The following is a 13726-nucleotide window of genomic DNA, read 5'->3' on the forward strand; positions in this document are numbered from 1 at the left end:
CCACTGCATCAAGTATACTTGGTAGATGTCCTGCCAATCTCGTGTGCCCCGTTGTTTCCTCCTGTCAATCCTGCAAGATGGCACAATCACAAACAAATGTAAAAGTGCACAAACGATCCTTGTAAGCATTATCACAAATTAGGTTGACAATTAGATTAACTCACTTATGCAAGGTCACCGACGTGGAGATCTTCTCTGGAGGTGTACGCTGCAACCTCCCAAACTGCCGCATAACACGGTTTGATAGATGGATTTCAACAAAGAAAAAACAAATAAGCAGCACAACAGAACACCATTACGCCACATCTCGTGTGCATAACAAGCTAAGTCCCATGCCTAGGATCTCCTGCCGGTCATAAGGCTCCCACGTGACCTTGAAATGAACAACGTATAACAACGTAAGCTGGCTTGTACAAGTATATGAAAAAAATACCCATCACTTTGCACTCACATGGCTTTGCATAATGCAGTCGAGCTCATTGGTGTAGAATAGGTACCTCCTTGCTACATTGTCATGCATGGACTTGACATTCTTCCAAAGGAAAGCAACGGTCGGCATCGAGCCTTCATCCTCGTACTCCCAAACCTACAGTTATAATATAGCATATGACATTTGCAAATAATGAGGGAAAATACAATGTAAGCAGAAATGAAACTACAAACCCCGAGATGGAATCGGTCCGGTCTATCAATGGGTAACCGCTCTCACATCCACACCTGCAGCAGGTACACGCATCCCCCAAGGTTGCCATAGTCGCCACTGCACCTGCATGCATCACATAGCTGCCGGTACAGCTATGCAAGTGTGGCGGATCCCTAATTGTACCGCCCGATGTTCTCCTAAACCTCACCAAGTATCAGCAAGAACATCCAAGAAACTGTGTTGCCTCTCCCGTTCGGAAACAAGTAACCACCAACCAGGTGCCACAACCAAGCGCGAGCGTACCTCCCAATGACCTCCTCCGCTACATCCTCAGGGCACTCCCAAAATATGCCAGCCAACCAGGCGGAGCTGACGCCAAATGGTTTCTTATCCTTCGCGTCTTGCTCTGGATCAGGAGGCCTACTACCGAGGAGCGTCTCTACTATATCGCGCCATCTAGCAGGCTGCACCATCCCGCACAAAGCCTGTCCATCCACTGGTAGCCTGAGTATCATGGTCACATCCTACAGCGTGATAGTGAGCTCGCCACAAGGGAGGTGAAAGGTATGTGTCTCCGGCCTCTAGTGGTCCACTATTGCACTCAATGTTGCACCGTCAAACGTCGGTAATCCTGATGTCACCAACCTGGCCAACGACAAGAAGCCCGCGCGCCAAATGTTTGGGGTGTACCTCTCATCCCACCTGAGAGAACTGTGAGTGCATACCCGAAGAGGTTTCAGCACATGAAAGATACAATTTAAATTGAAATTGTTATTTACATCTGCACCTTACTTAGCAATTATACGTAGTAGTTATGGACAAGTGGTACCTCGCTATTGTCGACAATGAGGTGTGCTCGGTGGTCCTGATTGTAGTACATCTCAAGGAGCGGGGTAATCAGGGTGAGCCATCGCCCTGCAATATAAATCGTCACGTAGTCGTTAGATAAAAATCAGAAAGATCATAATTGGCGCCATATAAAAAGATTTAGACATGGAACAAAATGCAATATTGAATAGATTATCTCTACCAAACAGCGATTTACTTCCCCCCTTCTAGAAGTCCCCTTTTTTCGTACGAATTGCTTGATTCTTCGGGCCCTCCTTGTGTTGTTCCATCCTATGGTCAAACCGGTGGCATATTGAGCAACATATTTTTATGGGCACCTCATCAAAGTCGCCAGATCCGTATATTTCATCACCATAACCATTATTGGAATCATCCATCTCGTTCTTGAGTTGTTTTCTCTTCCTCCTCTTTGGTTTTTGTTTCAGTAGACCGCAATTTGGTACATATTCATCACTATTGTAATTCGGTCATTGTGAAGAATCAAGTAAAGGCTAGAAGGTGGACTCTCACATCTTCAGAGCTATTCTCTTAGAATACACTGGGGTCAAGTAGTTGGAGGATGTGTGGTCCACTCTTCTCATCCGGCATGTTGTGATAACATTAGAGCACGAGATATGCAACAATTGTGGGGTCTTGCACATGCACTCTGGTGTAGTTAAGTCTATTCTACATATCCTGCCGCAAGATCTCTCACCCCTTACGGTGCTCCGGAATGCTGATGTAACACTGTAAACATAGCTCCTTAGATCAAAGAGTTGTGCTTCTTGGGTAGTAGATATTTTTCCCTGCTTCGTGAGGTGCTTAGCGATGGCTTTTCCCCATATCTCACCACCATTGAGTACGCTACGTGCTTTCTTCTACTGATTGACAAAATAGAAGTTGCATTTGTAGAAGGTGTACTCCATGATGGCAGACACAGGCATTGCACGGATGGCTTTAAGGATGTTGTTGAACACCTTCGAGATATTTGTAGTCATTGTTCCATACCTATAATCACCCTCATCATACGTTAGCATCCAATTTCACTTATTAGCCATTTTGCTCTTCAACCACTCTGTCTCAGGCTTGTTCAAAACCTTCTCCAATTCTATAAACCTTTTGTTGAACTATCTCTCCTCTTTAATTTTGCAAAGTATCTTTAGTTTCTTAATTACCTCATTGCTCTTCTATCTTCTCCAAATTTTAGCAGCAAAATGACGCATGCACCACTGGTGCATAAGTGGTGGGTAACCCTCCATTTGTTCTCTAGCTTATTAAAGAGCCCCTGGTGCTGATACAATATCATACATACTAGGCGTCACGCTCCAATTACGTGATGGCGAACCAGGTACAAGAACCAAGACAAATTATTGTTTCTCTCTCCATCCGTCAACGCAAATGCTAGGGTGACTAATTGATCCTCCGCATCTATGCCGATAGCAATCATCAGAGCACCCTTGTACTTTCCCATCAAGAAAGTGGCGTTGACGCTAATCACGAGCCTACAATGTTTGAAGGCCTTCACACATTGAGAGAAGCACCAAAACACATGCTGCATGACGGGCTTTATGACCCCACTATCGTTATCCATCATGCAACCCGTTGAAATGAAGCACTTTGTCCCAGGGTTAAAATGCGAAATTGCATCCAATATCCTAGGGACCCTCGCATATGCCTCTTTCCAATCTCCCCATAGTAATACCATCGCATGTTGCTTCGTCATCCATACCTTGCCATACAACACTTAGTAATTGGTAAACCCAATTATAGACTCAATTAGAGAGGCAACAGTTGTGTCCGAGTATGCCCAAACAATGGGGGCGATGTGCCGACCAAGATACCTCGTTGTGCACTACGAGTGCACTTGTTCTGGACTTGCTGACCCACAAGTGTGGGGTTGTTTCACATTTGTGACCTTCCATCTTTGGTTGTCACTTGGAATTACACGGACCCATACACCCTATCCACAACCTTTCTGTTATTTGATAGTATACATCTTCTTCGTATAAGAATGAACTACGTCGTACGGCATGTGGTCCCATACTACGTAGTCCTTGAACCATAACTTCACTTTGTCAAGACTATCAAATATCATCCTCTTCTTAATCAACTCCTTCTCACTATCTCACTCCTTGTCGGAGGGTTAACTCCTGTCGCAGGGATCCTGGGAGACCCCTTTTTAGAGATTCGGCCAGGAGGATGATCCTGAATATGTTCGCCGGAGGAATAAATGGGTATGAATGCAATGACCGGTGTCGGAGGATGAACTCCTGTTGCAGGGATCCCGGGAGACCCCTTTTTAGAGATTCGGCCGGGGGGATGATCCTGAATAAGTTCGTCGGAGAAATAAATGGAATGAATGCAACGGCCGGTGGCGGGGGTGATGACCTAGTGCAAAAAGAAGTAAATGCACCGGAATTTCGACAGGTTCGGGCCGCATGGTGGGCGTAATACCCTACTCCTGTATGGATGCAATAACTGTCCTGAGGAAGTCCCTCAAGGATGTTGTTGGTTACAAGAATATTGGCTTAACTAAGAGCCTGAGGCTCCTTGTTCTTCGGCTGGGACTGTGCCTGGTCTTCTTCGAGAGAGCTCGAGTTCGTATGTGTGTGAGTCCGTTGCCTATTGCCTGTGTTGGTTCCTGTTGGTCGTCCCTTTCTTCTGTGTTGCCGGCTCTTTTAAGTATCCGTCGGCCGAGACATGCCCTGAACGGGAAGGAGGGGGCACAAGTTTCAAGATGCCATGATTGGGAAAGGCGTCATCATTTCTTCTGTGTGAAGTGACCGGGGGTGGAAAAAACGCCGCACGCCCGGTCACCTGTCACCATAAACGCCCTGGCAACGGGCGCCGTGGAGAGGGCCCACCGGGCAGCCGCAGAGCAACCCGGCGTGCCCGCCCTGTCTTGTTCCTCTGCCACGGCAGGGCGGTAGACGGAACGCCTTGATCCTTGCGATGTTATCCCAAGACAAGCCGGATGATACGGGACGGGACCCGTGCAATTAATAGCCCCACGCCTCTCTGCCAAAACATGGCAGGAATTGACGCTGCGGCGGGAGCAGTTGGAGATGTCAGGCCACGCACGCTCATTAAATGCGGCCTCGGACCTCTGACTGATTGACACCTCATCGGCGGGGCCCTCGGGGGCCTTTCTGGGTCGTCAGGGCACCGAGTGCTCGGGGGTACTATTCACCTCCCCGAGCACTCTCTCCCGAGAATGCCTATCCTTGTCCTCGGGGTACCGGGTGCTCGGGGGTACTGTTCACCTCCCCGAGCACTCTTGCACGAACCTTCGGGGAACCGAGTGCTCGGAGGCTGCCACGTGCAGCCCCGAGCACTCTCTCCCGAGCACTCTTGTATGGATCTTCGGGGAACCGAGCGCTCGGGAGCTGTCGCGCGCAGCCCCGAGCACTCTCTCCCGGAACTTAGCTCTTCTGATCGTCGGGGGACTAGGGTGCTCGGGGGTGACCGGGCACCTCCCCGAGCAATTTTTTTCCCGGTACTTAGACTCTGTGGATCATCGGGGAACTGGGTGCTCGGGGACCACTGACTGTGGCCCCGAACACCTTCTCCCGGGACTTGAGCTTTTCTCATCCCACAGGAGGGACCTCGCGGGATGGCGCCACGTGGTGGATGGCTGGCCGGGCCTCGGGACCCAGGGACCCCCGGTTCCTGATACACCGACAGTAGCCCCAGGCCCATTGGCAGGCGATGGCCCGGAGACTGCGGATGGGCCCTTCGTCGCGAACGAGGCCGAGGCCGGTGTGGACGCCACGTGGCAAGCTTTCAGAAGATGGCCCCTTCGATTCGGGCCTTTGGTACGACCCAACAGGGAGACGAATGGACGCGCGTCCACACAACTCCCGAAGGGCATGACAATGGGACGGGCAGCACGCGCGGCTGCCGCGCAGATCGAGGAAAATACGCCTGGCAACCGCTGACATCGCACGACCTGTAGGAGATTCGCCTGGTAGTTGCGTTGATCGAGAAAACTGTCCCGCCGAGTGCGCCATGGCAGGAGACGTTTGAATTCTCTGAGGTATAAAAGGGGGAGGGGAGCGATCCGCCCTCCTCTTTACGCCATCTCGCGATCCAGCCCTTGCTTCCTTCACGCTCCTGAGCCCTTAGAATCTCCTAGGCGATCAGAGCACACCTCTCTCTCCACCACCCAGACCACCTCCCCCTCCGACGAAATGCCGAGAGCTGGAGGAAGCCACCGCGATTGGACTCCGAACAGCGTACTGCCGGAGTCTCGCCTGACAAACAAAGAGGCGGCGGAGAAGGTCAGGAAGCTGCTGGTCCCCGAGGGCCAGCAGGGGGCCTCGGTGGTGACGCCGGCGAACTTCCCACCGGCGACGACCCATCCCCGGCGCATTGTTCTGTTCACATCCTTCGTTGTGGCGGGGCTGGTGCCGCCGTTCTCGACGTTTTTCCTTCAAGTCCTCGACACCTACGGCGTTCAGTTGGTGCATCTGAGCCCCAACTCGGTCGTCATCTTGGAGCTGTTCGCGCACTTCTGCGAGTTGTTCGTGGGAGTGGCGCCATCGGTGACGCTTCTTCGGCATTTCTTCGCCCTGCGATCGGCCGGGAAGAAGAGAGGCTACTCCACGGCGGACGTTGCGGGCTGCTGCAATCTCCGGCTGCGGGACGGCACGGGGGAGCGGTACATCCCCCAGGTGCTGTGAAGCAAATGGGAGGAGTGGCGGCGGGACTGGTTTTTCGTCGATCACCTCCCCGAGCACTTTTCGTCGATCACCTCCCCGAGCACCTCCCCGAGCACTTTTCTACACCGGGCACCTCCCCGAGCACTTTTCTTCCCGGTACTTAGACTCTGTGGATCATCGGGGAACTGGGGTTCTCGGGGACCACTGACTGTGGCCCCGAACACCTTCTCCCAGGACTTGAGCTTTTCTCATCCCACAGGAGGGACCTCGCGGGATAGCGCCACATGGCGGATGGCTGGCCGGGCCTCGGGACCCCCAGTTCCTGATACACCGACAGCCGGTGGGGTGGAATGATCTAATGCGGAACAGAGTAAATGCGCTGGCGTTTAGACAAGTTCGGGCCGCACGGAGGCGTAACACCCTACTCCTGTATAGATACTATAAATGCCTTGAGAATGTCTCTCAAGGATGTTGCTGGTTACAAGAATGTCTATCTATCTTAGAGCCTGGGGCTCCTTGTTCTTCGGTCTACGTGTCTCTGCTGGCTTTGGGTGCTCTCGATCTTCTCTTCGCTACCTCGAGGACTTCTTCAGAAAAAAGACCTCTCCTTCCCCAGAGCTCTCTCTTTTCTCTGTGCTGCCGGCGGCTTTAAATACCCGCCGGCAGTAGCGTGCCCCGAGCGGGAGGAGGGCACGAGTTCCAAGATACCATAAATGAAAAGTGCATCATCATAGCCTCTGTGCGAAGTGACCGGGGGTGGAAATGCGTCCCACGCCCGGTCATCCGTCACCATAAATGCACTGGCAACGGGCGCCGTGGAGAGGGCCCACCGGGCAGCCGCGGAGCAGCCCGGCGTGCCCGCCCTGTCTTGTTCTCCTGCCACAGCAGCGCGGCAGACGGAACGCCTCGGCCCTTACGACGTTATCCCGAGACGGGCCGGATGGCACGAGATGGGACCCGTGCATTCAATGACCCCACGCCCTTCTGCCAGAATATGGCAGGAACTGACACTGAGCGTGGCGGGAGCAGTTGGAGGTGACAGGCCACGCGCGCTCTTTAAATGCAGCCTTGGGCCTTTGACTAGCTGACACCTCATCAGTGGGCCCCTCGGGGGTCACTGTCAGGGGGCTCTGTGGGTCGTCAAGGAACCGAGTGCTCAGGGGTCACTGTTCACCTCCCCGAGCACTCCCTCCCGAGAGTGCCCTTTCTTGGTCCTCCGGGAACCGAGTGCTCGGGGGTACTGTTCACCTCCCCGAGCACTCCCTCCCGAATACGCTTGTACGGATCCTCGGGGGACCGAGTGCTCGGGGGCTGCTGCACGCAGCCCCGAGCACTCTCTCCCGGAACTTCCTTCAGAGGGTCCTCGGGATACTTGGGTGCCCAGGGGGCCACCGCTCGCGGCCCCAGGCACATTTCTCCCGGTACTTAGCTTTCCTGACCGTTGGGGGACTCGTGTGCTCGGGGGCCACCGTATGCCTCCCCGAGCACTTTCTTCCCGGTACTTAGGCTTCGCAGATTATCAGGAAACTTGGGTACTCAGGGACCACCGACTGTGGCCCCGAGCGCCCTCTCCCGGGACTTAATCTTTTTTACCTCACGGAGGAGACTCTGCGGGATGGCGCCATGTGGTGGATTGCTGGCCTGGCCTCGGGATTCGGGGACCCCCGGTTCCTGATTCACCGACACTCCTCCTCCATAGACATTAAGCCGCTATCACATAGAGCTTTCTTGGTTAATGAAATATCTTTGTACCCCGGCACTTCGGGCATATGCACATGTATAACCTTCAGTGCCCTCATCTCCTACTCTGTGTAAATTTCATTCCACCAAGGCCCTGTTTCATCCTTGCTCGCTTCTTCTTCAACCTTAGGACCAACGTGTTGTTGCTCAGAACCAGGCACATGTTCTACTTCTTCTACCTCATCACTTTCATCTTCATCCTCACTGTCCAAAGAGAAGATTGATATTTCTTCAATATTTCCTTGGCCTCCTCATCCTTATAAAAGGCATAATTGAAGTCATTACATACAACAACAAAACTAAACTTATTGGAACCACCAGCATCTATCTCATGAATAGAGGCACAAGGTACCTCTGGAACAATAACATCAGCAAGTTCAGAGACACCGGCAACCTCTGAGACAATGACGGTAATTTCCTAAGTCAAATGCTCAACATGCTTCACTTCTTGACTAATTCTACCCCGCACTTCTTGAACCGATGTCATCGAGCTTCCACAGATACCTACGTCAACTACAACCTTGCGCAACAAACTTAAGAATCATTCACACAACCCTTATACAACTTCCAATCATTCTCCGACGCCAACTCCATAACAATATAGTGAACTCTACCACCCAAGCCAGCATCAAACCTTCCACATACAGTTACATCACTTGCATCTAACATCAACATCCATAATTAACCGAACACAAGCAATAGTTTCATCAAAACAAGACGAGTCCTCAAATTTCAACACATGCTCCCTTATCTTATCAAACTCCCCATTTACATTAACCGCGTCACCACAAAATACACGAACAATCCAGTATATCTACACAAACCATCCAAATATTTCACATATGCAAAAATATAACACATGCAAATCTTACATATAATCAATTTCAATCCCTATGCCTCATCATTTCATCACAACAATTTAAGATTACTCATATATATAGAAAAACATGCATTGCTCATTACATTGAGCCTAACCATACATGTCTCAATTTCCTACGCTCAAATAATTGCATGCAACAAATTTCACACGATACAAATGAGTAACTATACATCCATAGCACAATATTTGACATCCAATCTAACCTAAAACGTACAAATTTCATAGATCATTATCACCAAAATACTAAACCCTAACTACCATTCACCTAAGATTACGCCAAAAAACCAAAAATACTTGGAATGGACGAGTTTCCTTCTTAAGACACTTCCCAACAAAATCCCCTTCGAATTGGACCCGATTAGTGGGGGATTGGAGGAGGGGAGGGTCGGCGCCGTGCTCCGATCGGGAGAAGTCGGGAGGAGGAAGAGAAACTGCAGGAGAGAAGGGATGCCGTAACACTTTGTACGCAGTTAAGTTACGCCAATACCTTTGACGTGACAGTCGGTCACGCTAGGAACATTGGCGCAACTCAAATCTGCCATGTCGATGAGCTATCCTGGTGTCGTGCTAGCATGACTCCTTAGTCATAACACAGCCGGGAGTCACACTAACACTTTGACATGATAAAAAGCTATTTCCTGAAAAATAGTTTACTACGTGTTGTTATTAAAATATAAATTTTAAATAGGTTAAAATAAAAAATTCCCGCACGCATCCCCGAAGCGCGGCAGGTCAGCACGTTAGTAGCGGGACGATTGGCAGGTGGGGCCAAGCGGGACGGACGGCTGGGGTCTCATCCTGCCGCTGAATCGGCGCGATCTCTGCCGTCCGATGAGCGGGCGGAGGGGGTTATTTATCCGGCCGTGCGAAAGCAGGGTTCTCACTTCTCTCCAATCTAGCCTCATCGATTGAGTGGTTGCGTTGCATCGCGTTGCTTCGAGTTCGAGTTCGAGTTCGCGTGAGGATCCGAGCGGAGGGCATGGAGAGCGAGCGGTTGGCGAGTCGGGAGGAGGGGCGGTTCTGATATGGTTAGCGGGCGCCTCGATTTTGAGCAGGCAAGAAATTTACCGGGGATTTTTAGGTGTTCTTTCGGGAGAAATTAGGGTGCTGTAACTTGTTATCGCTGGTGGATTTGTGTATGGTGTTCAATTTTGGTGTCGGAGTGTCGGATTTTGAAGGAGGAGCCAATTTTAGGGGGGATTTTTTTTTTTTTTTTGTTTCGGGGGCAATGATTTTGGATTCCCTGTTTGCCACATGAAGGTTGATTGGTTCTGGTTAGGCACTTAATTTCACATCCGATTAGGTAATCTTGAGACGAATTTTGCAAAAAAAGAGCTATTTTTTGTTGAGCTTCTCGTCATTGCAATGAACTGGAAGAAGCTGCTTTCCCAATTGGAGCTGGAATTTTGAGGTTAGTGTCAAAAGGCGTCACGTTTGTTTGCTGCTTACTCTGGCCAAACAGCTTTCCCTTGGTTTATTTCAAGAAAAGATGTTTTTTTCCCGTGATTTTTTGGTTTCGACCTGGCAGATCCAAGAAACACCGAACTTTGCTTGATTTTGCCGCGATTTTTGATCTGATCGAGAGACTCCCAAGGTCTTTCGCAAGAAGCAAGGAATTCCTTTTTTTTTTTCTCGGCATGTCCATGGCGTTGAGCCGCTTCACGCAATGGCTGTGGCCGGGGAGCGCCGGGCGGGTGGCCAACCACGAGCTCCCGGGCACGGCGCTTACGAGCTCCTCCTTCCCGGACTTCCCCTCCGGTTTTAGGGAGCCGGACACGGTCACGTTCTCCACCGCTGCCGGCGCCGGTGGCCGCCGCGCGCGGCCGAGAAGGGTCCGGAACCGGCGCCGCAGCCGCGAGGAGCCCACGGTCGACCGGGAGTACGACATGGTCATCGTTCCGTCCGACGGCGGCGGGTGCCTGTCCGGGTCGGACTCCGATGACTCCGACTGGTCCATCGGGTGGCTCGAGCCCCAGGCGCCAGAGCTGCAGACGGATGGCGACCCCGAGAGCTGCTTTGCTGTGCTCGTGCCATGCTACCGCCACGGCCGCGCCGATCAGCCCGGGAGGCACGAGGGCAGGTTTCTTGGCGCCGGCACCCTTGCCGACGGTGGCCTCTCTGGTGAGCATGTTGATCTGATATGCGCATAATGTGTTCTCTTCAGAATTGGGAAGAAATCCTGTTGTTTTAGTTCATAGTTACGAAAGGATTTAGTCGTGTAGTTGATCGAGAATTATAACTGCTTATTTATGGAAGGATTCAGCTGTTCAGAATTGGAAGGAATCAATGCAAGCTAGTGGCATTAGCTCGGTTCTCCAGTGTAGAATTAGGAAGGAATCATGTGCGGTAGACTGGTAATTGATTCTTGATGGTACTAAGGGTCTGCTTGTTTGGATTTCTGCTTCTGGTTTTTTTGCTGTAAGAAGTTAGAAGCCTAAGCAAACGGGATCCCTAAAAAGGGGTTTCTGGAGAAGTCAAAAGTCCGCTTCTGAGGAAATGAACTAGAAGCTGTTCTCCAGAGAAGTTAGCTGATAGTAGTTTTTCTGGCTTTTGGTGTGCTGCGAAGCTAAAAAATTGTTGTAAAAGCTAACAACTAAAATCCAAAAGCACAGTTTTTTAGAAAAGTCAAAAGTACATTTTTTAGAAAAACCAAAAGCAGAAGCCTAAACAAGCAGACCCTAACTACTAGGTACTGTGAATAGTTCAGTTTCACAGGTTGACATAAATTGACTAAATTTGGTACTTTTTAGTTATAAGTTGTTGTTTTGGCAAGAAATTCGGTTTGTTAAGCTGGCATAACACAAACTATAATAGGATAAGAAGTTGATGTCTCTAGCAGGCAGGCTGGCTTTCTTTTCCCTTTTGTGATAGAATTGGTGATCAGATGGTAGAGGGTATCTGGAATTATCCCCTCAATGATTGCTATGTGTGTGGTGTTATTTGATTATTTAGTTCAGTAATGATCTGCTTGGAAGTAGTAGCACACCACATGTCATGCTAGTTAGTTCGATCGCATTTATGGGGGTGGATTGGCTAGTGGCTACTAGTCATATGCCATTTTCATGTACTATGGATTTGTGGTTTAGGTGGCTTACTCTGTACTATGAATTTGAAATCTAGTTTTGGTTAGTTTATAAAGCTTGTCTTGTACTCAAAAGGTGGATACACTAATACTTCAGATTTTGCTCATTTTGGTTGGAGAAAAAAACATTGAATCCTTTCTTCTTCGAAATTCAACAATTTATATATCATGTTTATGTTATAGGCTTATAGCTCTTCAGTTATTCATCGTGGCCTATTATTTGCTTTGATCTTTTTGTTTGAGTTGGATTCTGCCATTCTTCGTGTTGTAAACTTGTAATTTTGTAATTGAAGCTTGAACTTTGTTATATCAGTTCAAGATTCTTATTGTCTCGTGTCCTACGTGACTGAGTCCTTCAGTTTATTGGTATCATGTTTTCCACTGTTAAAACTGCTAGCTGTGATTAACTTGTACCAAATAATAACATTCCATTGCCTGCTTGTGCCATCTTAATTCTCTGTAAGCCACTCCATCTTAATTCAAATGTTTATAAATTTTTTTTTTCGTTATTTTACAGCAAACAATTAAAGCTATATATACATCTGAACCTTTACATGACTACAATTTATTTCCCCCCCTCTAATATTCTTCTTTCCTTGTTCTGATCTGCAGATGGAAAGAATTTTGTAGAGCAGTGGCTTTCTTCTCTTCAGAACTGATATCTCAGACCTCTCGTAGCTACGCTGTATATAGTATTGCTCCGTTTGTCCTAGACGCAGAATGTATCAATGAAGGAAGACAAGGAAAACCCTAAAAAAAGAGCAAAAATGAAAAGAAAAAGAGGAGCAGTGGGATTTTGAAGCAGCACTGAATGGGTATGTCCTTCCTGAGGTTTCAAGGCAATTCTACTATTGCAAAGCAAGGCGAATGCTGAACACCACAAGCTGCGTGCCATCGAAAATATTTTTCCTTCCTGATATGTGCCGAGTGCTAACCTATGATTGATAACATGTGTAGAGATGAACTGCTATTCCATTGATAATTTGTCCCACTTGCTTGCGGACCTCGATTCTACTACCTATACATAGTGTTATTGCAGTGTATATAGTCTGCGGCAAAACTGCAATTTGCACGATTCTTCAGTATGTGCGTGTGCGTGTGCTATTCCTGTACATTGTAACATAATCCTTATGAATGAATCTGCTGTATATAAATCCTGTGAATTTGCTTTTTGCTGAATATTCCTTATCCTGCGTGTGTAATGTGTATGGAATCATTTTATCAGTGAAGAACGCGTGTGAATGACTGAACATAGAAAGGGAGGCAGTCTGTGACCAAAGCCAAGAGACAGATAAACTGGAGCAGAAACTAGGAGAGAAACTGAGAAAGTAAGGCTTTGCAATTGCATCCATTTCATGGGTTGTGGCAAATTCGAAAGTGGCTTATGATCATAGAGTTTTTTAATATTATAATTTTGTATGGAAATTAAAAAATAACAGAAATACCGAAATTTGCAAAAATAATACCTATTCGTGGCCTGGTCATGTGAAATTTGGGTTTTCGTGGTCTCATCACGCGAAATCTGAGTTTTCGTGGCATGTATATTCGAAAACTAGTTTTCGTGGCCTGAAGGCTCAAAAAATTGTTTTTCAGGGCCTGAAAACGCGAAAATAAGTTGCTGCAGCTTGAGGGCGCGAAAATAGGTCTTCGCATACTGAGCACGCGAAAAAAGGTTGTTGCTGCCTGAGGGAGCAAAAAATAGCAACATAAATATCATAGAACCCAGTACGGAGGCTACATACATTGATGAACATTAAATGTGACATATGTTGATGAACATACGCTGATGAACCGTAAAGAGTTGACGACAATAAACGCTGACATGTAAGGTACGTCTAAAGATTAACCTAATAACATACTGTTGCTAAACCTAACATGCCTTACGAAAAGAA

At 48.6% G+C, this 13726-nt stretch overlaps 1 protein-coding gene across 1 annotated transcript; it reads left to right on the top strand.

Annotated features, from left to right (window-relative positions):
• The first annotated feature begins 9624 nt into the window (after positions 1-9624).
• Positions 9625-12988, top strand: LOC133897159 (uncharacterized). Its single transcript, XM_062337774.1, has 3 exons — positions 9625-10163; positions 10281-10873; positions 12447-12988. Exons 2-3 carry the CDS (start codon positions 10390-10392, stop codon positions 12491-12493), a joined length of 531 nt encoding a protein of 176 aa, XP_062193758.1. The 5' UTR covers positions 9625-10163; positions 10281-10389; the 3' UTR covers positions 12494-12988.
• Positions 12989-13726: the final 738 nt, after the last annotated feature.

The sequence above is a fragment of the Phragmites australis genome, chromosome 17 (assembly GCF_958298935.1).
Source record: "Phragmites australis chromosome 17, lpPhrAust1.1, whole genome shotgun sequence".
Classification (NCBI taxonomy): domain Eukaryota; kingdom Viridiplantae; phylum Streptophyta; class Magnoliopsida; order Poales; family Poaceae; genus Phragmites; species Phragmites australis.

Excerpts from the sequence above, each read along its gene's own strand:
- LOC133897159 (XM_062337774.1), top strand. The coding sequence starts at position 10,390 with ATGTCCATGGCGTTGAGCCGCTTCACGCAATGGCTGTGGCCGGGGAGC. Across the intron at positions 10,874-12,446 it reads TGCCGACGGTGGCCTCTCTG|ATGGAAAGAATTTTGTAGAG; the intron begins GTGAGCATGTTG and ends TCTGATCTGCAG.